This window comes from Engystomops pustulosus, chromosome 5 (genome assembly GCF_040894005.1).
Source record: "Engystomops pustulosus chromosome 5, aEngPut4.maternal, whole genome shotgun sequence".
Classification (NCBI taxonomy): Eukaryota; Metazoa; Chordata; class Amphibia; order Anura; family Leptodactylidae; genus Engystomops; species Engystomops pustulosus.
In genome coordinates, this window is record NC_092415.1 from 92,808,950 (window position 1) to 92,836,450 (window position 27,501).

Below are 27,501 nucleotides of genomic sequence, written 5' to 3' on the forward strand. Positions count from 1 at the left end.
GGCCCTGGTGAGCGTGCACCCATCTTTATTTATCTACAGTGTGCTGTTTGGACTTCCTTCAGGCAGTATCAAAGAAGTTATATTCTTGTACAGGCAGTCCCCGGGTTACGTACAAGATAGGGTCTGGAGGTTTGTTCTTAAGTTGAATTTGTATGTAAGTCGAAACTGTATATTTTATCATTGTAGATCCAGACAAAAAAAATTTTTGCCCCAGTGACAATTGGAGTTTAAACAATTTTTGCTGCAATGGGACCATGAATTATCAATATAGCTTCATTACAGACACTTTACAGCTGATTATTTCAATCTGGGACTATAGTAAAGCATTCAGAAAGCTTCACCAGAAGTCAGAGGGGTCTGTCTGTAACTATGGGTTGTCTGTAAGTCGGGTGTCCTTAAGTAGGGGACCGCCTGTACATGGTTTGGGGTCACCACAACATGAGGAACTGTTTTGCAGGGTCACCGCATTAGAAAGGTTAAGATCCACTGCACTAGTCCCTTCTTACAGGGGTACTTTAAGTCCCCCTATGTTGAGGATGCTGTTATGGACCACTTCTTCATAAAAATAACTGCTACTCCATTATATTTTATACTGAACTAGTTTTTATGAATACTTTAATTTTTAAAAGCATTTTATCCTTTTTTTCAGGTCAAAATGTCACAGAAGAAGGAAACCACATTGTCATTCTTATTTTCTCCTTTTGAGTAAGTAAAGTTTTTTTTATCCTCTTTTCTTGGTAGAAATTTTTGTCAGATCTTTGATCTATGGACAAAACAAAAGAAAAACAAGTGCTTACAGTGTTGTTGTGCATTAAATCAGATATAAAAGGGCTGAGTACAGCATCTTCAAACAATGCTTCATTATAAACCATTATACCTCACATCATTATACAGGCTGTCTTTTATGTGTATAGGAGTATCTCATACACACACAGACTGCAGGGGGTGCCAGCACCAGGAAGCACATGGAGGAGCCATTACACCATTATACAGGCTGTCATTCATGTGTATAGGAGTATCTCATACACACAGGCTGCAGGGAGCATGACCGCCATCACCAGGAAGTACATAGAGGAGCACCAGGTGTGTGAGACACCAGGTATCTTACATAATTATACAGACTGTCAGTTATGTGTATAGGAGTATCTCATACACACAGGGGGCAGGGGATGGTGCAGCCAGAACCAGGAAGCACATAGAGGAGTCAGCACCAGGAGTGTCACATAATCATACAGGCTGTCGATCAAGCACTGGGGGGTGTAGCTGTGCCTCTTACTCATGAATAAGCTGGACAGCTTGAATATGAAAATGATTCATTGGACATTTCACAGGTCATTTGCATACAGCTTTAGGACCTCATTGCTTAAGTTTACAGGCATGAAGAGGGACAATGAAGGGATAGAGGCAATGCTTTCTAATGGCAGTTTATGAAAATATATTTAGTTTAGGGGGTTAATTTCCTGACTGGTTCTCTTTAAGTCTTCAACATTTTCCTATAAAATATTTTTATCCACCCTTATTTTGATAATCCCTTCAATGCTCATAAGGCATCCAGAACCCCAAACTATAATGCTCCCCATATTATGAATTGTATTTGGAAAGAAGTTCTGGTTTTGATGTACAAGGCCATTTTCTTTCTTATATTAGTGCAGTGTCCATACTTAGCTTTTTTTCTTTATTTTTGGGTGAACTTTCTGGCTTGACTTTTGGCCACTACTAATAGAGTTATCTAAGTGATCTCTTTGGTTTTAACCTTTTAACTATGCAACTTTGTGAGGAGATAAGTTAAAGTGACTATAACCAGATAATTCTCTCAGTAATAATATTTTGCAAAGTAAATTTTGTCTTGTTGGACAAGTTTGCCTAATACAGTCATCACTAATAAGCAGCTACTTCTTTGATATTCTCCTCAGTTTAGTTCATTACAGTAGCAGTCTGTTCGTTATCTTCCTGCTCTGCGCTGATTATCTCTATAAATGGGTTGAGGACGAAGACGAGTAGAATACTGTTACAAACTGTTGTAGGAAGGGACTACTGCTCTTTGCTCACTCTCATCAATAGGAGACTGCTGCCAATGTTCTTTCCTCTAGCTTTCAGGGAGGTGTGGAGGAACAGGACAATGTATCCCATTGTATGTGCATACAGTATATCATAGTGGCAAGTCAAAGAATTCCACATCCGTAGCGGATCTTCATATGGTTCTCGTGTTTTTATTTTAGTAGATAAAATATAACATGAACCACGCGTTTCGACGCTGGACCAACGCCTTCGTCAGGTTCAGAATAATATAAAATGATACATAGTGAACATTATATAAGAATACAAAAGCCTCTTTCTTAATATGGGAAGTGCGTCAGAGTAGTGAAAATAAAATGCTGGGAGGATATACCTGTCCATTAGCACTATTCCTAGAGGTATCGAGAGCGTAGGTATCTAAATTAATACAGCATTGCGTGTTTAAATTGGATTAAAAAGTGACAGCTACACATGTTTTTTTTGGGGGGGGGGGGTAGAGAATAAAGGAAAAAGAAAAAAAAATTCTGACATGTATTAATATTCTTGGGGATTTATAGGTATTAGGATCGTGGTTGCGGTTTTTATTATCTTATAAGTTGGGCAGTATATGAATTAATATTAAAGAAGCTTCAGAAATGTCGGCGAAGTACAATGGTCCTATGTCCATGTGTCTCTGATGTCATGATCACCATGACAGGAAGCATTCCTGGTTGCATAGTAACTGCAAGTTTCATTTCGGCCAGTACGGAAGCTGAGAGGGGTCAAGTGGTATCTCGTCATGTGTGTGAGCGTTCTGGGTTGCTTTATAACCGAAGGCTTCATCATCGAAAGGTGTCAAGAAGAGTTGCGATCCTGATCGTGTGAGCGTCGTTAATTTCATGGTGACTAGCCACTACGGAGGTTGGGGTAAGATCTAAGGTTCTTCTCTGTTTCAGTCCGGGACGCGAAAAGGTCCAATGGCAAGGGTTGTCATAGGTTAAACTAACATGGTCATTTATATTTTAAAAGGTAAATTGGTTCTCTATTAATATTTGAGGTCTAAACAATACTTGCTATGCTGTTCAATTTTCGAATGTCTCGATGGCTTCAGTCAGTCCTTCAGGGGCTAGTGTATGCAGTCTAAAGATCCAATAGGATTATTTTTTGTTTAGTGCTGTTATTCGGTCAGGAGTATCATCTGGGATCTTTTCAATCGGAGTTATTGAAATGCAATTGAAGTCTTTATTGTGTACTGTGGTAAGATGTCTCGACAGACTTTGGAGTAAAAAAACGGACTTTGTCTTGCATCTGTGCTTGTTTAGTTGCATTCGTAGAGATTGCTTGGTGCGGCCCACATATTGGAAACCGCAATTACAGTTATAAAGTTTGAATTGCAGGTCATTCTTTGTTTGATAGAGAATTTCTCTTTAGGTTTTTTTTTTGTCTGTGATGGATAGACAGCATAAGCATTTCTTATGATGACATTTAAATTCCCCCTTTTGATGGTATTTTTCCCTGAGTACGTTGAGGTTTTTTTTTATACACCTGAGTTTACTGGGTGCAATAATCCTTTTTATAGTTCTGGCTTTCCTGAATGTGATTGAAGGTACATTTGGAAGAGTCTTTTCCAAATGAGGATCGTTCTTCAGGATTTTCCAATTTTTTTGGAGTAAATTTCTGATGGCCTTATTGCCCGTATTGAATATGTTATGAAGTTAGATTGGATGGATATTGGATTTTGAGTAGTGGGTTTTTTTTGAGAGTAGGCACTCTTTTTACGTTGTATACAGATTTCTGGTATATGCCTTTTGTAGATGAGTGAGATTTTATACTCAGAGTGGTACAGTTTCTCTTTATCCTACTAAACTGGCTAAAGGGTATGTTCTTTAGCCATTTGTTGTAATGGGCGCTCTTGTAGTTCAGATAGCTGTTCCCATCAACTTTTTTTTGTCCTGGTTTTGATTTGATGTTGGTTGTCTTTATTCTTTTCCAAATCTAAGAAGATAATTTTATTGGAGTCAAATGTTGAGGTGAATTTCAACCCCCAGGGGTTGTCATTCACGTGGTCCACAAACATTTCAGCCTCTGTTTTGCTCCCGTTCCAGATGAGAAACAGGTCATCAATGAATCTTCTATATAGTATGATTTTTGACCAGAGGGGGGAAGATTGAATGTTTTGGGCTTCAAACCTCCCCATAAATAAGTTGGCATAACTTGGTCCCCATTGCTGTACCACAAAATTGTTTGAAAATTTGGCCCTGAAATTTGAAGACATTATGTACTAGGACAAACTGCATGCTTTATGTGATGAATTTAATCCATGCTGGTTTGATTTGTGTAGATACCAGTCAATACAGGGCTGAAATATCCAGAGTGAGGAAGTGAAAGTCCGGTTCCAATTTCAATTCTTGTAGTTCCATGATGTGGGAACTGGAGTCTCTGAGGTATGATGGTAAAGTTTTTACTATATCCTGGAGAAAGAGGTCCACGTAGTGTGATAGATGGCTGGTCAGGGAAACCTATACGCGAAATTATAGGTCGGCCTGGAGGATTCCTCTCATCTTTGTGAATTTTCAGGAGATGGTGGAGAGGACTGGGTTGTTCACATTAAGGAAGCCTTCTTCCCATGCTGGTTTGAGGTTTTATAGGAGGCAAGGTATTCTTGAGTTGGGCTTTTCTTTAGAGTGTTGTAATAATTAGTGTCCGAAAGCATGTTATAGGCTTCTTTTAAGTAGGTCTCTCGATCTTGGATGACAATACCGCCCCCTTTGTCCGCTTCTCGAACTACAATGTTTGTGTAGAGCCCATTTCTAAAAAAAAAAAAGACATTAGATGTTGTGCTGGTTGGTGATTTGAGAATTGGACTGGGTGGACACATAATAGGGGACTGAATAGGTAGATCTTCCGTTATGATACTGTCCATGATGACTGCATATAAACTGACGGTTGATACATCATGTATCGTTTTATATAATTCTGAACCTGATGAAGGTGCTGGTCCAGCACCAAAATGCGTAGTTCATGTTATATTTTATCTACTAAAATACACGAGAACCATATGAAGATGAGCTACTGATATGAAATTCCTTGACTTGCCACTATGATATGCTTCTAGCCGCAGGATGAAACCGAAGGACGCCTGATCCTCATGGCCATACTCCACCACAAGCAGCTCTTCATCACAACATAAATTACACGTTGGGCTACAAGATAGCCTCAAGGTGAGCATCGCTTGCGCCCTGTGTTTCCTCTGTATCTTCGATTCAGTTAATCAGTCCATATAAGCCATGTGCATACAGTAGATTATGTCCTAGCCCTCCGTATGGTTACGCTAGGGCTTAAAATGCTGTGTGCAGTGGATAAATTTTAACTCTCATCTATACAACCGTGAAAGTACGGTACCTGCCGTCCAGCTTTCTGACATTTGATGTAATAATATGGCATTGTGTGATTTGCATCATAACACAGTTACAGTACAGTATAACACCAACAACCAGAGATAACAAAGTTCATGAGTGTCAACCCCTAACATACTGCAACCTCTAATGGGATTCTGGCATCTTTCCTTCAGTATCTAATCCTACCCCTTGCAACCCCCGGGCTGCTCGATGCCGCCATGTCTGAAGCAGGATCTGATTGTAACTGACTGAGCATGTATCAGATGTATGCTTTTTCAACTTCATATCTGAAAAAAAGCTTAAAAAAAAGCTAAAAACATTTTTATGATGATAGAGAATGAAAGAAAATTTGTATTGTATGCACACGTCTGCTGCGGATGTATAGAGAGTGCTCACATGCTGAGCCCTCTCCATACAAGTTGGGTGTTTGCAGCAAGCACTCACTGGTAAAACCCTTCAATGTTTGCCGATGGTGGTAAAAAGCCAGTGGTGCATAGGTGTAATAAATGGTCAGTAAATATCCTCATATATTGCCATTCTGTAATATGGCAGTATATGGTAGGCTCAAACTGATAATATAAGGTTAAAGTACCCTAGGGGTTCTGATAGTAAAGAAATAAAAATAAAAAAGTAAAAAAAATATATAAATTCAAATTGCCCCCTTTTTCTATAACTGATATAGATATAAGTATACAGCTTACACTCTCTCTATATTGTGTATACTGTTTTGTCTAGTGTGCCCTTAAGGCAATTAAAATATATAAATTTAACTTTCATTAATAAATAAAATCCCCTTACGGACTGAGCTTATATCAAACAAGAAGTTGGTGTCAGTCTACTGTACTGATAAGGCTTTGTTTCATGAGGCTAGTGAAAGAGGACTATCAGCAGTTCAGAGATGTATTCGAGTGTTGTGCCATACCGGAGATTGTTTGGAGAGCTCTAACTCACTGCCTGCGCTTCTCGAAACCCATGTATTCAGCAGAGTTTCTATGAAAACAATAATTAATTGACCTTGCAAACCCTTTAGGGGTCCAAAGTGTCACACTCCATAAAGACACAGGGGCAGAGCAGTGGGAGAGAGGGAGCTATATTCAACTATGGGTGTCAGACACATAAATTGCAACCCTCTCCTGGAAGGGGGGGGGGGAATAATGTGTGAACACATGGTGAAATACACAAATAAAATTTCCATTTCTATATCGCACCTCCATTTTGTTTTAACCTCTTTGAAACATCTGTAGTTTTAGCAAACTTTGTACTAGTTGTTTAACATATGTTGAGGGGCATAATTTCTATTATGGGATTTTGCTATTATTTAGGCTTTTCAAAGACACTTGAAAGCTGAGTTTTTCAACTAACTTGAAGTAAGTTCTACAAAAAAAAGGTATCAAAGTCACCTGGATTTGGCGTTCCAAAGCTATAACCACTTATAGTGACACATGTCAGGTTCTTAAAAGGCAGCCTGGTCAGCAAGTGGTTTCATCGTCAAGGGGTTAAATTCTGTCTAGTTTGCATTGAATTGAAAGACAGACAGTTGTGTGGCAATACTTCTGGGAGCTGTAACATATTTTATATTGGTTGTCACTCACCTTTCAAAGAAAGCTATATAACCACTATATGTCCAAATAGAATTTTTAACGGCTTGACAAAAGCGGACAGCTGACCTATATTCGCTATATTTATAGTGCATTTCTTGGTGATATTAAAGGTAGATATTTATAAATATGCATTTATGCTTTTTAAGATAGAACCAACATGAGTAGGGCTCATATGATGCATTGCACTTTTTGTGTTGTATTAATATAATAACCAATTTATCATTCTAAAGAACAATTATTATTCATAAGGCAATTTCTATGTATTGTATTTTTTCATCTTTAATAGTGGGAAAACTTTTAAGAGAGGTCTTTTATGATGACGATTTCTCAAATGAGAATACTACAAATCCATATTTCTTTTTTTCAATGTTTCCTTTGTTACATGTCAAAATGTTAATTTAATCATTCTTCCATTAATGTCACAGCATTTGGGCTACCGTATACACTCGAGTATAAGCCAACCCAAGTATAAGCCGAGGCCCCTAATTTTACAACCAAAGCCAGCCGGCCCCCTGTGGAGTATCAAAGCCAGCCGGCCCCCTGTGGAGTATCAAAGCCAGCCGGCCCCCTGTGGAGTATCAAAGCCAGCCGGCCCCCTGTGGAGTATCAAAGCCAGCCGGCCCCCTGTGGAGTATCAAAGCCAGCCGGCCCCCTGTGGAGTATCAAAGCCAGCCGGCCCCCTGTGGAGTATCAAAGCCAGCCGGCCCCCTTTAATACACACACACATCCCCCAGTTTGCCCTAACTAAAAAAAATAAACTTACATTCTCACCTTCGGGTGGTCCCGATGCTCGGCACGGTTCTCCGATGCTCGTCGCAGCTTTTCTTCTGTCTGCTGTGCGCTCTGCCGGCCATCGCACACTGTGATGCGGCCTCTGATGATGTCATAGTATGCGCCTGCTGGCAGAGCGCATAGCCGGCTGTTACAGCAGACAGAAGAGGAGCCGCAGGGACCGGAGCATCGCATAGAAGACAGAAGAGCCACGCCGACTTGGGGGAGCCGCCTTTGTGCTTTTTTGCAGTTCTGTTCAACTTTAAATTATTAAATCTTTGGAACCGCTTTACATATCATAACAATTTAACTTTTATTTTTTAATGACACGCCTGACTGAGACTTCACCTTATTAGAATTGCATTAATAAAAGAGTTGAAGTCCACGATTCCTATTCAAAATGTTTAGTTATAAGTTCTGTACCACAAGGTTGAGTGTTCGGCCCTCTATTATTTTAACCCTTTCAGGACCTGGCCCTTTTTTGTTTTTTCATTTTCATTTTTCACTCCCCATGATCAAAAATCCATAACTTTTTTATTTTTCCATGTCCAGAGCTGTGTGACAACTTGTTTTCTGCGTAACAAATTACACTTCATAGAGATGGTATTTATGATTCCATGCAGTGTACTGGGAAGCGGGAAAAAAATTCCAAATGCAGTGAAATTGGGCTTAGATCTTACCGATTTCACTGTGCACCCCAAATGACAGGTCTACTTTATTCTTTGGGTCGGTACGATTACGGGGATAACATTCATTTCATACATTTTAAAAAAATCAAAACCTCCTGTACAAATTTTTTTTGGGGGATTTTGCCATCTTCTGGCGCTAAAAACTTTGTTATACTTTGGTGTACAGAGCTGTGGGTGGTATCATTTTTTGCAGATTTTGATGACGTTTACAATGTTATCAATTTTAGGACTGTACAACCTTGTGATCACTTTTTATAGAATTTTACATTTTTTTTAAAATGACAAAAAAGTGGCATTTTCGATTTTGGGCGCGATTTTCCGTTACGGGATTAAACGCAGTGAAAAAACGTTATCATATTTTGATAGATCGGGCATTTTGGGGCGCGGCGATACCTAATGTGTTTATGATTTTTACTGTTTATTTATATTTATATCAGTTCTAGGGAAAGGGGAGTGATTTGATCTTTTTGAAGCCACCGGCAGCTTTGCCGGTGGCGATCAGCAGGAATATGCTGGCACCGATCGCGGTTTTTACCGGTAAGCCTTTGCTGCAATATGCAGCAAAGACTTACCGGCCATGGAGAGGGCTCAGCGCGTGAGCCCTCTCCATGCACTCGCGGCCGACCCGTGACGTGCTATTACGTCAATGGTCGTGAACGGGTTAAATGTTTATTGTTGATATAACTTGTTATTAACCCCTTCCCACCTCTGCCCTTTTTAATTTTTGATCCCCTCTTTTGAAAATTTCCGAAAATTTTAATTTTTTTTTTTTTTAATAAGGAGCTGTATGAGTGCATGTAAAAAATTGTACTTCCTAGTGATGGTATTTAATATCCCATGCCATGTACTAAGAAGCAGGAAAAAAAATCTAAATGTGGGTGAAAGTGACATATCACAACACAGACGTAAGTTGACTTAACCCCTTACCGACATGTGACGTAATAGTATGTCACATGCCGGGTGCGGGTGCACAGGCTGAGCCCTCTCCATTGCTGGTAAGTCTTTGCTGCATATTGCACCCACAATTGGTGCCAGCACAGATCGCGGGTGTTTTCCCGCTGGTCGGTGCCGGAGAAGTTGCCATGACAGCCTTGTGTCTTCCGAAGACCCGAGGCTGCTTCATGTTAGCCTATTCATTACAATGTGCTATCACATTGTAATGCTTTATTAACCCCTTTTGGAGTTGAGAGTTTGGAGACTGCTCAAAATTTAACACCTACTGTGCTGGAAATTTGTGTGATTTGCAGTTGTGCATATCACCTGCTTTGATTTTCACCTCAAGTGGGGAAGTACGCTAAATAAAAATTTTAAAAAATCACAGTACTTTCCCTAGAACTGATATAAAAATACACAAGGTATTGCTGTGTCCCAAAAGTTGCCATCTGTCAAAATATAAAAACTATTATCCCTGACGGTGAACCCCGGAATGGACAATAGTGACCCAGTTTGACACTATCCAAACATCTTTTTGACACAAGGAGACGTGACCAGATATTGATTTATTTATTCTATTTATTTTCATTGTCCATTTGTTGTCACTATTGCGCTGTGTAAAATCTTATTATTCACCTACGTCGTTATACATGCTGTCAGTCATGTTTATAGAAGTATCTCATATACACACAGGCTGCAGAACCAGGAAATATAGAGAGGAGCCAGCACCAGGGGTGTCGCATCATTTTACAGGCTGTCCGTCAAGCACTGGGGGTGTGTGGCTGTGCCTCATACTCATGACAAAGCTGGACTGATGAATATGATAATGATTCGCTGGACCTCAGTAAACAGGCATGTAGAGGGACAATGTAGGGATAGCAGCAAGTCTTTCTGATGGCAGTTTATGAAAATATATTTAGTTCTGGGGGTTAATTTGAAATGATATGGTTCCTTGAGGTTGGCCAACCACACAACAGAAATTCCAGAAATGCCTGGCAGGGAAAGGATTATGTAAAGTGACCCAATTACAGAAAATTTTAAATAAGAATTCCCAGAGACCAATTTGTAGCTGATGTAGCTGATGTTATAGGAGAGCTGTGTGGTTAGAAAAGATTCTTTTCTACACCCCGCAGACCTCACAGAACACAGAAAACTAGAGGAAATAAAGAACGCGTTTGGAGAAGTACCTAGAAGTCTAGAGGTTTCATGTTCAACCAGCCCTCTGAAAACTCCACAAAACCCTCCCAACAGCTTTCCCAATTCTATCCAGTTTGGGAGCATATTTCAGGGGGAATTAAATCATCATTTGGGAAGGTTAAGATCTAATTTTTCTATTCTTCCCTCCACCTCAGTTTAAGATTACGATTCTCTCAAACCTTCTTTTTCAGTAGGCCATGGAAAGAGAGATAATAAGTCTACTAAAAAGAAAGGTCTTAGCAGAAGTATTGTTACAGGAAAAGGTGAAAGGGTTTTACATGACCTTGTTCCATTTAAAGAAACCGGACCGGACTCTGTGCAATAATAAATCTAAAACCGCTGAACAGGTGGACAACAAGCGGATGCGGCTTTTAACTTCGAAGCAGTGTTTGGAGCAATTTAAGCAAGATCCGAAGGAGTTGTCACTGTTGATGAAACCTGGATTCATCATTATACACCACAAACTAAGCAACAATCAAAACAGTGGTGAAATCCTCATGGATTTTTTAGAAAAGGGAAGAACGATCACTGGACAATACTACAATGAGTTATTGGACCGCTTTGACAAATAATTGAAGGAGATAAGGCCGCATTTTCCGGGAAAGAAGAAGGTGCTGTTTCAACACTATAACGCACCAGCACATTCATCCAGCGTTGTCGCCGCCAAACTGCATGAATTGCGTTATGAATTGCATGAGTCAAAATTAAGTGGGTTTTTTCCAACTATAAGATTCACATGTGCACACAAACAACCTTGGCACATCCACATGCACAAACACACACAACTTTGGCTTCATTCACACGCACATTTAATAAAAGAAAAGAAAACTAGGTGTTTGTGTTGGCAGGTTTTGTGATTCAAAAGAAAAAATGACTGGCTAATGAAGGCATATCATCGTTACCCAGCAACCCACCAAAAATTCAGGCTACGAATGTAGTGGAACCATGTGCCGAACAAGTTCTTTTTTTTGGCTCCTTTAGACTTCTATGGAACTGGTCAATCCACAAAACAGCCAAGAATAGGACCTGCTCTGAGTTTACCCTCAGGAGAATGTGAGCTGAGGAAACCACAGCTGTTTGAGTGGGCCAATAGAAATCGATGAGGACGTAAGCAACTAGCAAAAAAATATGGCTTGTTCGCCAAAGGAAAAAAAAAACGCTGGTCACATCTTATGGCTTCTCCCTGACAGAGACTGCGACATAGCCAAGCAATTTACACAATTCGATGACTTCGAATTCGATATTTTACATTGCTAATCTACTGATAAAATTCTTACAATATGCTTTGTTATTATTACATGCAATAATTGTATGTGAACGAATTTATAGTACAGGTGGTCCCCTATTTAATTATCCAACTTACAGACGACCCTTGGTTACAAACTGACCTCTGGATGTTGGTAATTTACTGTACTTTAGCCCTAGACTACAATGATCAGCTATAACAGTTCTCAAAGGTGTCTGTAATTAAGCTTTATTGTTAATCTTGGTTCTGATGACAATCCAATATTTTTGAAATCCAATTATCACAGAAACCAAAAGAAATTTGGGGCTATAATTAAAGAATATACAGTACCAACTTACATACAGTACAAATTCAACTTAGGAAAAAATATATAGATATCCCACATGTGATAACAAACTGCTGTATGGGTGCACAGTGCGGCTCGGAAGAGGAGGAGTGTCTATTAGCGGATTTAGCTGGAACAGATTTCAGGTGCTATGTCCGATTTGCTGAGCCCTTAAGATGGTAGGGCAGTAAAAACCTCCAAAGAGTAGACCCATTTTAAAAACTAGACCCCTCAAGAAATGTAGTAACACTATATTTGGGGTGCAATACCCATGGTTTAACTTTTTTTATTAGCTTTTTTTGGGGGAGGATACAAAAAAAGAAATCTGTTCTGTAATTGTTTTTTGTTGTTTTTTTTTTTTTTTTTTTTACTTTTTTTGTGTTATCCACACCAAATAGCATAGTTAACATGTTACTTATGTTCTACAGTTCAGTACAGTTACGGTGATACCCCTTTTACATAGCTTTATTATGTTTGACTTGTTCTGCAGAATAAAAACTTGGAGAGAAAAATCCCTTTTTTTTTGCATTGTTGTCTACTAAGTGGTGTAACTTTTTTTTTTAATTATTTTGTTGATTTGAGTTGTTTTAGGGCCTATTTTTTGCAAGACCAGTTGTAGTATTATTGGTATCATGCAGGGGTAAATGTGACTTTTTGACCACTTTTTATGGTGTTTTTTGTCTGGTTGCATGTGCAACCATGTGCAATCATTTTTTTCTGTGTTGACACTAGCACTTCTTAGTCATGCCCCTGGCAGGACCCAGCAGGCTGTCAAGCAAGGCAGCACTGGCGTACTTCATTGGTACCTTCATACCCAGCAGGTGGAGAGGTGGGTGACCCTCCTCAGTCATGTTTGAAGATGGTGCCTAAAGGGTTAACCGGACTGAATCACAACTATCTTGTTCCCGGCTGTTAGTGCAGAGGCTCGCCTATCACATATAGCTGACCTCCTGCACGGATCCCTCTGTTTCTGAGCCAGTGTGATCTTCATGACATTGGGGAATGTCCTGATGGCTGAAATACAAGTTCACCATGGCATTCCCCCCATGTCATGGTCCAGTAAGGGGTTAACAGCCCAAAACAGTATACAGAATATAGGGCTATATACAGAATAGTATAGGGATACACCCAGCTACCCATACCCATATGCATAAAATGCAAAGATATTGTACTTTCTTTCTCTAATAACCCCTTTACCACCTTTATGGTGAGAGCTGTAATATTCCATGTTGAAGTCCAACAATGCCTGGTCTATAAAAATTGAAAACCTATTCCATGCAGTATACTCTGTAATGGAAAAAAATAATGTCAGACTTTTTTGCTAATTTTGTCACACAAAGAATTGAGTAGAAAGTGATCTAAATGTTGTACCTGTGAAAGTGTCAGCTTGACCCGCCAAAAATGACTCCTTACACAACTCTACACTTTAAAGTATGATAAAAAGTTATGAGCATAAGATTTTTTTTTGTACCAAAGATTTTAATCTTTTTTTTTTAGTGCCTTAAAACATAATAAAATATATCCAAGTTTTGGATCTTTATGATCGTACTGATCCAAAGAATAAAGGGGATGTGTCATATGGACTGCACAGAGAAAACTGTTAAAACATAGCCTATAAGAAAATGGCGCAGCTGTAATTTCCCATCAATTTCACTGCATAAGGAATTATTTATAGCTTCCCAGTACATTGCATGGTAAATAAATTGTTTACCAGCTATGCTCATTTTACTGTTACAAAGCAGGAAGATCATTTAATTTATCTGTCATTTTATTGCAATCAAATATTGTGATTTATCAGCAGCACCAAGTACTGGGAAGTCCAAATAGTTAATGGACCATGTTCCGTCATGGTTCTTTTAAATGACTTTAAATTGTTTAGACCTTGAAAGTAATCCTTCAGCTCGCAGGCAGTGAGTTCAATTTTAAGAGTGCATGCCTCACTGATTCTATTACATTTAAGCTGTTGCTTGGCCACATTGTGCATCATTTGCTAAGATAAGTTATAACTGCGACTTCCCCAGAGTTCATTCCAACAGCTGGGCCTGGAAAACTTGCTTCAGTCACTCTCCTGTAAGGAAACTTTACTGAATACTTCTGTTATACCGAGAAACTGCCTGGTCGATAAGAATCTTTAGCTTTCCTTCTGCTTTATTTTCCATTAGTACATCTTTGTTTTAAGCTCCATATGGCAAAATAAGCTATATATACTGTCAGCTAATGGAACCTCGATCATAAAATTGATATTTCAGGTTTTAAAGTAACAATATACAGAAATACACAGTTAGGCTACAGAAATCACTGTATTCTGACTGAGCAGTCAATTCTAAACATCTATATGTATTTCCCACCTGGCTTCATTTCCCCCTGGCTACCTTTTTAGATGCACTTCATTTGACAACACAGGGTTGCATTTCCCAATAACCAACAGTGTTTTCTGGGATTTTTATAGACCCTATGAGTGTAGGGCTGGACAAGAGCAATGATGTACTGTCTCAAAAAAACAGGTAACTGGAAATAGAATTTGAATTTACCAGATTGATGATGATAAACATGAATAAATGACTCAAACTCTCCCTGAATACTTTTCTATATGCTGAAAAAAAAAATAAAGGCTTAATACAGCTCTTTAACCCAGGCAACAGTCAGACTGCCCAACTGCACAATTAGTTTATTTAGGAAACCTTGTCTGTCAAGGTTTAAAGAGAATACCCGTATTTCCTGTTTTGATTAAAGGAAACTTACCATTTGATTGGATGCAGTATGAACTAAACATACCTTGAGAATGCTGTAGCTACACTGATGCAGGATGATATCTTGGTTTACCCTCTGCTCAGGGGCGTTGTTAGGGTAGTAAAAGATCTGGTGCACAGGCCCAAATTCTTATGTTCTGGATTCTCAGTAGTGTCCGGTCCTGCATCTAGTAGTACACACTGCACTGATTTTGATAAATGTCGACCAACGTGTCTTTGGATTGTAGTTGTTCTTGTTTCTTATTTTTTCTGTTAGGTAAAGACTACCATGTCTCTTCTCCCAGCCACACATTGTCCCTGTGGAGTTAACCACACAGACAGTAGAGCACATTTATTAAGTGCTGTACATCAGTTTTCTGTTGGACTTTGCATGCTCTTTCTAGTGTAAACTGCTTGCACATAAAGTGTCCACACCACATTTGTGTCACACGTGACCATTTTGTTTCGCAACACAAATTTCTGCACCGGAGGGTGCGCTCCGGTGCTCAGTCGGACTGTGCGCCAAATTTAACATGCAAAGTCCGACAGAAGTGTGCTGCGCGCCCCATGTTAAAGGCGCAACAAAAAAAAGTTGGTGCACTCTGTCGGGGCAGTGCAGGGGGCGCCAGATTCATGAGGAACGGTCACCAGAAATCCTTAATCTGGCGCCCCTTCCCGCACACTACACAGGACACTGCACAGAGTACAGACTGCACTGTTCTTAATAAATTTGCTGCAGTATGCTCTTCACTTTCACATTGTTTCATACATCCAGGTCCCCTGGTAGTGTTATCCTGCTGCTATCCCCATCACCGCCCCACCAAATACTGCACTGCTGCTGCAGAGAGAGCCTCCTGAAAATAGTAGTAACACATAAATAATGTTCCCTAGCAAAACATGTTGTAACATCCCCCCATTTTATTCCCCACACTGTAAAAGGCTCTTTATCATTCCTTCCCTATATAATGCCGGTTGTGGCCTTACACAGTATCCTATCCTGATTTTGACCCCAAGACTTCCCATTCTGGTTTGTTTATAGTACACTGTTCTGTTTCTGGCCCCCACAATTTATAGTTGACCTGCTAGATAACAGTTCCCACACAGCCAATGGCCCCATACTTTACATTACACCATTACAGTGCCACACATCTAATAACATCTCTAAATGTGGCCTGACATGCAATAATGCCACCCACCCTTAATGCCTATGGCCCCTAATATGGCCTCTACTAATTCCCACTCATCCACTATGTATGATTAAAAAAAATAAACCCCAATACCCCCCCTCTTGCTGTGCGAGTCGAGGTGTGTTTACATCATTATATGGCATCTTCTGTTCATGGCGGTTATGGGGAACTACTTGAAGCAGGAGATGCCATGTAGTCAGGTCACCAAGTCTCCTGTGATATGTAGCTATGTAAAATCCTATAATGTATATGCGCCACCAGGAAAAACATCTCCAGGTCTGACCCAGTGTACTTCTGCAGGCACAGGCAGGAATGCCCCTTACCTGCCCACTCTGCCGGCAGCCTCACCACATGGCGTCAAGGTGGTGTTACTGCAAAATAATCACAATTTCTTGCAGTGTGCAAGAACTTGTTATTTTATTGCTTTTATGACAGAAACTGCCATAGAAGTGCTGATTAATGTCCCCCTATGCATACATCTATTTGTGACATCTCGGGTCACTGATGTGAGGGAGTGGAGTGCTGAGCAACAGGTTACACATGTGCCTGCCTTTCACTGACCTGGACTGACTTGGCTGTGAGCTGTGAGCAGGGGGTCTGCCTGCATCCTGCACTCACTAACCTGCTCTTTGTTCTTGGACTGAGGCAGCTCACTCTCACTGCAAACCTGACCAAGAGCAGGACATTGAGGGAAAAGAGGGGTGGGGCTAAACAGAGGGGCGGGGCCAGCACGCTAAGCGTCCCAATTCACACAGTGTGGGGCAGAAGCACTGAGAGTGAATAGAGCAGCGCTGTGATGGCCCTGAGCAGTGCAAGTGCCAGGGCAAGTACTCTGCTTTCTCAGTCAGTGGTGCCTCTGTGTAGTTGGTGTGCAGTATATTCGGGGCACTGGATAAAAGATCCGGGGCACGTGCCCCAGATCTTTTAGCCTAGCGACGCCCCTGCCTCTGCTGAGTGGTTTTGCTGATAAAACAGAGATAACATTATGATAATGAAGCTTTCTCGCTCCTTTCTGGCTCCTTCAACGCTTGTCTGCTTGTCAGCAAAACCACTCAGCACAGGGATTAACCAAGCTATGATCCTGCATTAGTGTAGCTACAGAAGTCTCAAGGTATGTTTGCTTTATAATGCATCAAATCAAATGGTAGGTTTCCTTTAAGGGAAATCTACTTGCTAATAGCTCCAGGCACCGTGACCATAGTAATCTTATATTTGTTATCCAATCAACTTTTAAAATGCTAAAAAGGCTGGAGGTGTTACCAAAGCCCGTCCATGTTACAGCTTCACAAGCGGTTTATCATATTTTTGATCGTAGATATCCTTCAAAATGAATGTCCAGGTTAGCCATAATTGGGATTACAATCCAGAGAAGTAAGCAGCACTCCGAGACAGCAATGGTCAGGTGATGAAAAAAAGTGTTCCTTTTATTCCATGCTTCAAAAGTACAGTGAGGTACAGCAACGTTTCGGCTCCAGGGAGCCTTTTTCAAGCCAAGTGATAACAGTGAACAGCACATATATACACTCCTACAAACAGTCACATGATCAAGTGGTGTCCACACCCTAATTAGCATATCCCGTCATGATAACGACTTTCATTATACAAAAATACAGAATCAACAGTATTAAGAGGAATATGACATGCCATCATAAAGTGCCAGTGCAAAGAAACATTGTTATTTACAGATTTTTAAACATCAAGTGTGACACATAAGTAAAGTGACAAGTATATCGTGTGCTTGTTGGAAACAAGGTTAAAACAATGTAACGGGTGTCTCACCATCCTTTACACAAGTTTCTGTAGCAAGGACAATAGATCCGAGCGCGCGCCGACCACCGATTAGTGTGAACCGCAAAGCTGGAACGCAAACAGGCCAGAGAGCGGTGCGCATGTCAGGTTGTCAAGGGAACCGCCTACGTCACGTGTAAATAAGACACGGACATCCAGAGCGTTCCCTAACCCACTATGACTATCTGTACACTGCTTTATAGCAGTAAACTTTTATGGTCGCATCAAAAAAGGTAATTGTAATGCTGGTGGTCAATGGCACAATGGAGGGCTTAAATAACATGTAGCAGTATGCTCTCAGCAAATATAGAGAAGTGGGTGAGGAGATGCATATACAGAATTACTGCGGTTGTACAACCACTAAAGCACCTATAATATCCCTGAAACCACCTTAGGGTCCAAACGGGTTTCATATAAAGTCGCCACTCCCTTGGCACACGGTATGGCCACCTAGTAACAAAGAAATACAAATACGATATGATGACCTAATGAGGAAAAAGGTATGGTGGTGGTACGCATGGATGGAGGAAATGCCACAGGTGGTGAAGAGATGGTGAGAGGTGTCCCGAACTGGCTTCAATATATTCTTGAAATCTGTAAGGCAAAGAGAAACCCGAATTAAGATATATGTAAATAGGGGTATATCACTATATGCCTATATATCAGGTAAAACAGAGGCGACTTTATATGTATTTGTGGGTTCTATATGAGGTTGATTAGCACCATGACGAGAATCCCGTTTGGACCCTAAGGTGGTTTCAGGGATATTATAGGTGCAATGAGCCTTCGTCAGCCCCCAGACGAAGGCTCATTGCGAGCCGAAACGTACGTCGGGGACGCGGCCCTCTCTGGACAGCGGAATTCTAAACACCTACACTGCCTGGTAAGAGCAAATACGATTTTGTATGCTAATCACCACAGGGTATATTACAAATACCATTTATCAGTAGCCACTTCACATGTATTTGGCTTATCTCCTACCCAGGTATGTCCTATTGCAATAAATACCATTCCATTCTGTCCAGATTGGATCGCTCCGTATCGTTCTGTATTCCACCACTCAATGTTTTTTATTGTAATTTTAAATGTAAAATGTTACTAATAAAGATTCTTTGCTTTACATGCATCCTCTTAGTTGGTCCTTTTTTCTCCCCTTTTTGAGGGGTAAAAGTTTTTTCGATATTGGCTATTTAGGACCAGTGTGTTATTAGTTAGGGGTGACCGTACAGAGTGCCCCACATTTGGCCTCGGTACACACATTTCGGGGATGATTTTTTTCTCCCCAAAACCCCACTACCTGTATCCAATTTTTTATCTACTTATTTTTTTCCACTAGTGAGCAAATTTGTACTTTACTTTTTACTTTACTGAGAAAAATGTAATGTGACCTGTGGCTGTTTCACCCCTCTCCTGTCACAAATATGTTAGTATGTGGTTTATTCAAAGCCTTAAAGCTGTAATAGCAGAATATTTACTGTAAAAGCTCATTATTCTACTATACACAAAACATCACAAACATTTTGCAGTGAAAATAAAGATAAAGGTCTCATGAAGAAGCACGAAACAAAGCACAGGATGGTGTTTTTTTTACTATAACCATAATCCGTACTAGGACTTTTCCTGTTTTTCATGTTTCCGTTTTTCACTCCCCACATTTCAAAAACCCATTACATTGCCTCATGAAGGTTTGTTATATGTTGTATGAATTGTATCATTCAACCATTTAATATCCAATATACTCCATGTACCATAAAGCTTGGAAAAAACTTCAGTTACAAAAAAAAAAGAAAATGCATTGGAACCCAACATTTTTTATGGGCGTTTTTTCCAATGCCATGTCCTTTTTATCATTTTGCTGACATAATAAAAAAAACACATATAGATTTTGTGTTTTTTTTTTAGTTTTTTTTTTTAAGAAATCACTAAAAACATTGTATTGCACTATACTGACATATTTTTTATAATTCGATACACAAGTAAGGGGTACTTTTTTTTACAGATTTAGCTGTTTTGGGAAATGTACAACTTTTTGTTTACAATAGTTCTTTACAGGCTCCGTTTATAATACCTTAACTACAAAGTCATGTAATAATATGCCATGTGTCCTTAAGAGGTACGTTTTCTATCTACCCTTTTTATCTCTTAAGATTGACCATGGCACTTTAAGGAGATTTTGTTGTTGTTGGATTACATGTTTAAATTTTAGTTTCATTGCTGTAAAGGGCTCGGAATATTTGATCCAGTAGTTTGAATAAACTACTGTTAACAGTAGATTCTCTAGGATAAGTATAGGTTTATGTCAAGGGCAATTCTTTCTCCTGCAGTGAAATGTAGTGTACATTAATCGTGACTTGGGTAAAATGGTTTTATAATTTGCTCACCTTTTAATGACTCCATGTAGTAATTTTATACCTATTACTGTTTGTTAGCAGCAAGTGCATAGATTGGTATTAGCGGCTTAATTACCCTCCAGTGGTCTTTACCCTGGTTCAATGGGCTCTCACATTTCTTGCTGCTGAGAATCCTCTTACGGCATGTGATCTATCCTAAGATTTAATAACGGTAATGGTGTTAGCTGAGAGTAGATCAAAAATATAAAGTGGTAAAATGTCCAAGTGCCTAACAAAAAACATTGCTAATAATTTATTTTGGATATAAAAAGGGAAATTACCTCACTGTTATTGGCAGTGCCCATGCTGCAATGGCTGTATCCTGTCACATTATGCATCCTGGCTTTGTTTTTTTTTTTCTTTCTCTGTTCACAGTAGTTAAAATGCTACACATTACAATATGCTCTACATTCATATAACCATTACAGCATTTACAGTTTTGGGGGATATTAGGTAATTTCTTATGTTAAGTTCTATTCATATTGTGTTGGATTTATGTTTCATCTAGGTGCTAATTTCAGAATTCAGCAACCAAATTGAATATTTTTCATTAGTTACTTATTTTCTTTTATTTGTTTACCAACATGGTAAAATTGTAGGGGAAATCTTAACCCCTAAAGGACCCAGCTCATTTTTACCTTAAGGACGCTGTCTTTACATCAGCACTGAGACCCCCACTGATCAGCAAGTTGGGCCCTATCCCGTGGATAGGATCTAACTTGTCTTCGTGGGAAAACCCCTTTAATAATTTATATTATTTGTATAGTAAAAAGTAATGCAATTTTTCAATATACTTTCTGTATCAATTCCTCATGGTTTTGTAGATCACTGCTTGCTTTACTTCTATAGAAAGCTTCTAAGTTTACTTCCAGTGAATAGAATCTGTCCATGGTGATGTGATGGACATGCAGGTGCACGAACCGGTATTATCACTGAGAGTAATAGTAGTTGTGTGATAATAACGGCTCCTGCAATTGCATGTCCATCACATCACCATGGACAGATTATATCCACTGGAAGTAAACTTACAAGCTTTCCATAGAAAGACAGCAAGCAGAGATCTAGAAAACGGTGAGGAATTGATACAGAAACTATATTGGAAAATTGTATCATTTTTCATCATACAAACAATAACATTAATTTGCCAAAAAGGGAATACCCCTTTAAGTTTCCGAAAAGATAGCTTTTCCAACATCAAACTTAAAAAGTAACTGTATAGTTTTTTCCCACAAATCAATAGCTCTTGGGATATAATTTTTTTTCTTTTTTCTATTACCTTTGCTACCTACTGTACGGATCAAAAGTTTTGACACGACTTCTTATTCAAAGAGTTTTCTGTATTTTCATGACTACACAAATTGTAGATTCACACTGAAGGCATCAAAACGATTAATTAACACATGTGGAATCATATACTTTACAAAATAGTGTGAAACAACTGAAAATATGTCCTATATTCTAGGTTCTTCAAAGTAGCCACCTTTTGCTTTCATTACCGCAGAGTGAAGACATAAGGACCAACAAGTGCTAAGTATTTCTGGTAACTTCTTCAAGACAACTGAAAGACCATTTCAGGTGAATACCTCTTGAAGATCAACAAGAGAATGCCAAGAGTGTGCAAAGAAGTAATCAAAGCAAAAGGTGGCTACTTTGAAGAACCTAGAATATAAGACATGTTTTCAGTAGTTTCACACTATTTTGTTATGTATATAATTCCACATGTGTAAATTCATAGTTATGATGCCTTCAGTGTGAATCAACAATTTTTATAGTCATGAAAGTACAAAAACTCTTTGAATGAGAAGGTGTGTCCAAACTTTAAGTACTGTATATCCAGTAGTTTCTTTGCTATACCCCTCAGATTACCTCATTGCTGCAGTAGCTGCTTACTTTCCCAGTGCTGATAAGCCCTAGAATCCATAGTATAAACAAATGCTTCAGATTCCTGGAAGGGGATAGGCTGCTGCTCCCTGCTCATAGAGGAGGATGTCATCTGATAGTGTATGTGTATGTAGCAGTTCCAGATGTGTTCAAGACTGTGGATACAGATGTCTCCAGCACAGAATAGTGAGGTACAAGATCTCCACTGTTCCCTATGAGTCCCTCCATCCCAGTCTGTGATTCTACAAAACTTTCTCTGTCTCTCTCTGGACCTCATGCTGCTCGCCTCCCCCACCTTACAGTCTGCACATTGTGCACTCTACAGAAAAAAACCCTTAGTACTCACACATCACAAGCTATACACTTCATGTAACTGATTTACTTATGATTTCTTCCACTTATTACATGTTCCATGCAATGGAAGCTGCCAGGCGGGTCACAATATACATCCTGTATGCACAATATGAATTGTTCAGTGGAATTACTTGTGTCCTTTTTTCTTTCCAAAGTTATGGCATTTTCTATTCTGAAAGTGTTTGACTACAAATCTTTCTCACCAGATGTGAAGTGGGCGGAGACTAATATCTGTCATTCTATGCCCTCAGGCTGAGGCCAGTTAGCCCACATATCCCATGATGCCTTGTGTTCTCTCTCAAAGTAATTAAAGAGCAACTTGAAAGGGTTTTTTTTTTTCCACAAATCAATAACTCCTGGGATATAAAACAACTTTGCCTATTATCTTTGTAACATCTATGTAAGTACCAGTGACATAGGCTCACCACATAGGCTGAAGTTTCAGCTTATATATATATTAAGTTCCTGGGCCCTGGCACATCCTTAAAACAGATCCATAATACTCACTTCACAAGATAAATGTGTGTCTGTTTTTTATTTCTTTTGATGTAAAGAATAGTGTAGCAGAGTATTGTTTGTTTCATAGTTAAAAAAACGGTAATCTGCATTATTTTTTAATGTGTTATAACAGTTGTGTATAACAGTTTTTGTGTGATTATTGCTATTATTTTGACGTCAGCTATACTTGTTTGCCCAAGCCTTCTATCCAGAACTAAATTTCACTTATCTATTCACTAATGCTATTTTGTACAGAGAGTGGAAAGGAAAATAAACACACTAATATATTGTATTCACAATGTAGGTAATGAGAGTTTGTTGGGAGTATATGGAATCCGTTATTCTCTGTGTAGTGTCTTTTGTTTTATGGAAACTTATTTATTGTATCTTGGTTCCTTTACTATGCATACGTGCTTATGGTTTATAAAACTCAATGGAAAGATTTGCTGTTCTTCAATCTTCAGAAATAAACTTGGATCAGTCCTGCAGTGTACAGGTATTTCCTCTTGATCATATGCATTTTGCTGAGTGGTTAGCACTACAGCCTTGCAGCGCTGGGGTCCTGGCTTCAAGTCCCACCCAGGTCAACATCTGCAAAGAGTTGGTATGTTCCCTTCGTGTTTGCGTGGGTTTCCTCCTGGTTCTCGGCTTTCCTCCCACACTCCAAAACATACTGGTAGGTTGATTACATCGTGAGCCCAATAGGGAAAGGGACTGATTTGGCAAGCTCTGTGCAGCGCTGTGTAATCTGTAGGTGCTATTTAAATAAAGATATATAAATAAATGCTATATAAATAAATAATTATTATAGTATTATAATTTTTGGCTAGCAAGTCCATAGTTATTGTGGATAGTGACTTTATTGTTTATTAAACAATGATGAATTGGGAATTTGACTTCAATCTTTATATTTAGTCCTCAGTCATATTTAGGAATGTCAGGTGTACTCATATGTGTGAATAATCTTTACTTATTTTGAAAGTAGTAACAATATAGATGCCACTAAATACATAATGTTTTTGAAGTTTTCGCTAAATTTGTGTTAAAAATCTTTGATTCCTGTTTTTTTTTTCCATTTTCTCTGCTACAGAAACCAACTGAGATTGAGGTTTTAGCATCATTACCCATCTTTGTCATTAGCCTAAGCAGAATGTCCAGGGACTTATCTGTAACATAAGAGCCATACAGGACAGGGAGACATTTGTTTTGTTAGCAGCTTTTAGTTGTTTTCTTTGTTTTGGTTTGAAAAGTGCTGCATAAACAGAACTGCCAAGATACTGATTGCCTATTCTCCTTACTGGTGACAGATAGGAATCACAAACTGCTGAGGCAGAGAGGCCTCTGGAGATAGCTCCACTATCTCCACTTCATCACCAACTCATTCCGATGCCTTTCAAATGTTGCTTGTAACATTGGGTTTCAATGATGCAGTGTAGATTGTTATGATCAAGGAAAAGCAGATTGAAGTGTTTTTTTCTAACTATTGTTAGAGTTTGTATGTTGGTTTAGACTGATAAAAAAAAGAAATTAGCCGTTTGTTTTAATTAATTTTAATTATTTTCTCGCCTCATAAATAGCTATTTTTGAACCCCTAAAATTCCATGACAAATTAATATACTGTTTTGGTTACACATGGTTATTAGACACACACATAAAACGGGTCTTTTGAGAGGCTGAATAGATATTTGGGTCAATAGACATTGTCTATACTATGGTTAGCACATTTTTTGTGCTGAAAAACTCTGCTTGTACACGAGTATATACGTATTCTCCAATTTTGGATACAGTTTGATTTTTCTTTGAATATTTTTGCAAATGATTACAAGGGGAGTCTGAAGAGTATGAGCAATTAAATGAAAGTCAATTACCTTGTGCTGAACAAATGGGAATCGATGGCCTGAACTTTTACATTCTTTTTGCCTTTTGTGAGCTTGTGAAGGCAATAATCCTGCAGGAAAGAACAGTGGCTAAAAGGGGTGACTTGCATTTATTGGAGGTGTAGACACACACATCCTGACATTAAGTGGGTTCTAGAAAAATTCCTATCTGGATTAGACCCAGGACCTAGGATGGGTTATATCTTCTCAATGGGAAGTCATACGATTACAGTTCAAGGGCAATCAGACCCATCTTGATATCCAGTATTTCTTCAGACCAAACATGACCCACTTACTTTGCTTCCATTAAGAGTTCTGTGTATCTCCTTTTCAGAGTCTTCCAGAACAGATTGAGACCCAAGAGCAGATTGCGGTGTGAACAGTCTAGCCCCCCTTCCATGGAGTTAACAACCTATCCAGCTTGTCTTTAGAATATGGCTGTGGGGAGGCATAGTTCTGTTTAATATAACACTTGAAAATACCTGACATGTACAGGCACAGTGAGTGTAGTTAACTTCTTATGATTGTTATCCATGGCCTTCTACCTTTTTAAAATAAACTTTTTAAATTATGCAACTGAGCCAGCCTGAGGGTCTCTGGTGCTGTAGCTTCACAGGGTGCTAGACTAAACAGAGCAGACCCCCCTACACTTTCTGCTGATGTTAGATTACACATGCAGAGGCAGGAGGAAGAGAGCAGAGGGAGGGTGAGACATGTTCTGCTTATTCTGCTCTGCAAGAGCCTATGACGCTGCAGCACTTTGGGGCTCCGGATACACCCACTAGAGCCCCTCAGGCTTGTAAGCATAATTTTAAAAGTCTATTTTATAAGGAAAGAAGTCATGGATTACAAATATAGGTGGATTACTACAGTGACGGGGACTGGCTGTATGAGTAAGTGTCCCTGGTTTATCCATGCTTGACTTTGATGGTAGATTTCATTTAATGTAAAGAGCAACTGCAGTGTAATTATTGAGAACACAAAGTTACAGTAGATAATGGAAAAAAAAACTTTTATAGAGACTTTAAGTGTAAAACTATAACTGTAATGTAAAAAAAATAATTAGTCCATGACTTAAAGCAGATGAGGAGGGGAATCCTCAAGCTCTTACACTTCAATCAGAATTTTAGTCCTGGTTATCATGTGAGTTTGTATAATTTGAAAATTTGTCCCGAGGATGGGAAATGTATTGGTCACCTCCTACCAGTATGTAGCCAGCAAACCTCCAGTACTATATAGCCAGCTCCCCTTTAGTATATAGCCAGCCAGCTCCCTTTAGTATATAGTTAGCAAGTCCCCAATACTATATAGCCAGCTCCCTTTAGTATATAGCCAGCCAGCTTCCTTTAGTATATAGCCAGCCAGCCCCCAGTTTGCCCAGTACATAAAGATATATATTTGTGTGTACCGTATATACACATATACAGGACTGTGCGGTTGTCAGTACCGAAATCCACCAGTTATTATTTAAGTATAGCTCATTTATTTGTAGTAAGACAGATATACAGTTAAAAATATCTTTTAAATATATTTTTTACACGCACACACAGTATATATTTTCATTGATTATGATTTAGAAATGTGATTTATGTTCTTTTCCATCATGGTAATGTTATGACCGTTTTCTGATTGTTTTTGAGTATTTTGAATGGCGCTTTTATAACCTCACCACAATTGATCTATTTACTTCTAACAACGTCTTCTAGTAAATGTTTGGAACAGTTAGCTCTACATGTCTTGACATTATAAAACCTTCAGCCACCCAGTTGATCTGATAGACATGCACTGATAACCTATCTATTTGATTGATTTGTTTTTGTTGTCAGAAATGAATCTTTTTACCTGTGTGGAATGTGTATCAGCTTTGTTACTGCACTTTATCAGTTCATGTTCAGTTCTTACATCTGTTTGTATTTACAGTTCTCTTTCAGAGTCTAAGCAACTTGACATTGTGAGGAGAACAAGATCTTACATCCATGGGGGAAATTACAAAGAGGCCGTAAGTGTATAATCAAGAGGCAGCGACAGTTTCTTATTTGAGTAATGTCTTTTATGTGTCCTTGTGTTTCTTTTGTTGCAAAGATTGGCATTTCAATCATACAAAAACTCCTAGTGCAAATCTCTTTAGCACCAAATTACCAGAGCATTCAGAACTAGACGTAGCAATTTGTATCACCCAAGGAAAGTGACATGATTTTTTACTTCTGTTCCTCATTAACCATTTGATTTTGATCTAATATGTTATTGAAGGACATGTTTATTCTTACCAAGGAACATTTACCCTCTCACTTGATTCAGAGGGGCAATTTTATCTTAAGTGCAAAGTTAAACCGACAGTCTTAATTTTCTTTAGATGCATCTTTAGATGAATCATTGTATGATGTTGACTGATAGACCTGATTGGTTTAACCCCTTAAGGACGCAGCCTGTTTGCAGGTTAAGGCTCGCAACTTTTTTTGAAATTTGACCAGTGTCTCTTCCTGTGGTAATAACTTTTCAACGCTTTAAGATATCTCTGTGATTTTGAGACTGTTTTCTCGTGAGACATTGTAGTTTATGTTAGTAGTGTCATTTCGGTGATCCGTTCCTTTTTTGGGGGGTAAAAATTCAAAAATTTAGGCAAATTTGAAAAAAATGACTAT

General features: G+C 39.0%; 1 protein-coding gene across 12 annotated transcripts in view; it reads left to right on the forward strand.

The window, feature by feature from the left end:
- Nucleotides 1–27,501, forward strand: part of PIGN (phosphatidylinositol glycan anchor biosynthesis class N) — a 249,710-nt gene that overhangs the window by 73,423 nt on the left and 148,786 nt on the right. For all 12 annotated transcript variants that reach the window (XM_072152718.1, XM_072152720.1, XM_072152713.1 and 9 more), the window contains 2 exons: nucleotides 650–705; nucleotides 26,780–26,858. In XM_072152718.1, the coding sequence (XP_072008819.1) occupies nucleotides 650–705; nucleotides 26,780–26,858 (135 nt within the window). The remainder of the gene's footprint in view (nucleotides 1–649; nucleotides 706–26,779; nucleotides 26,859–27,501) is intronic.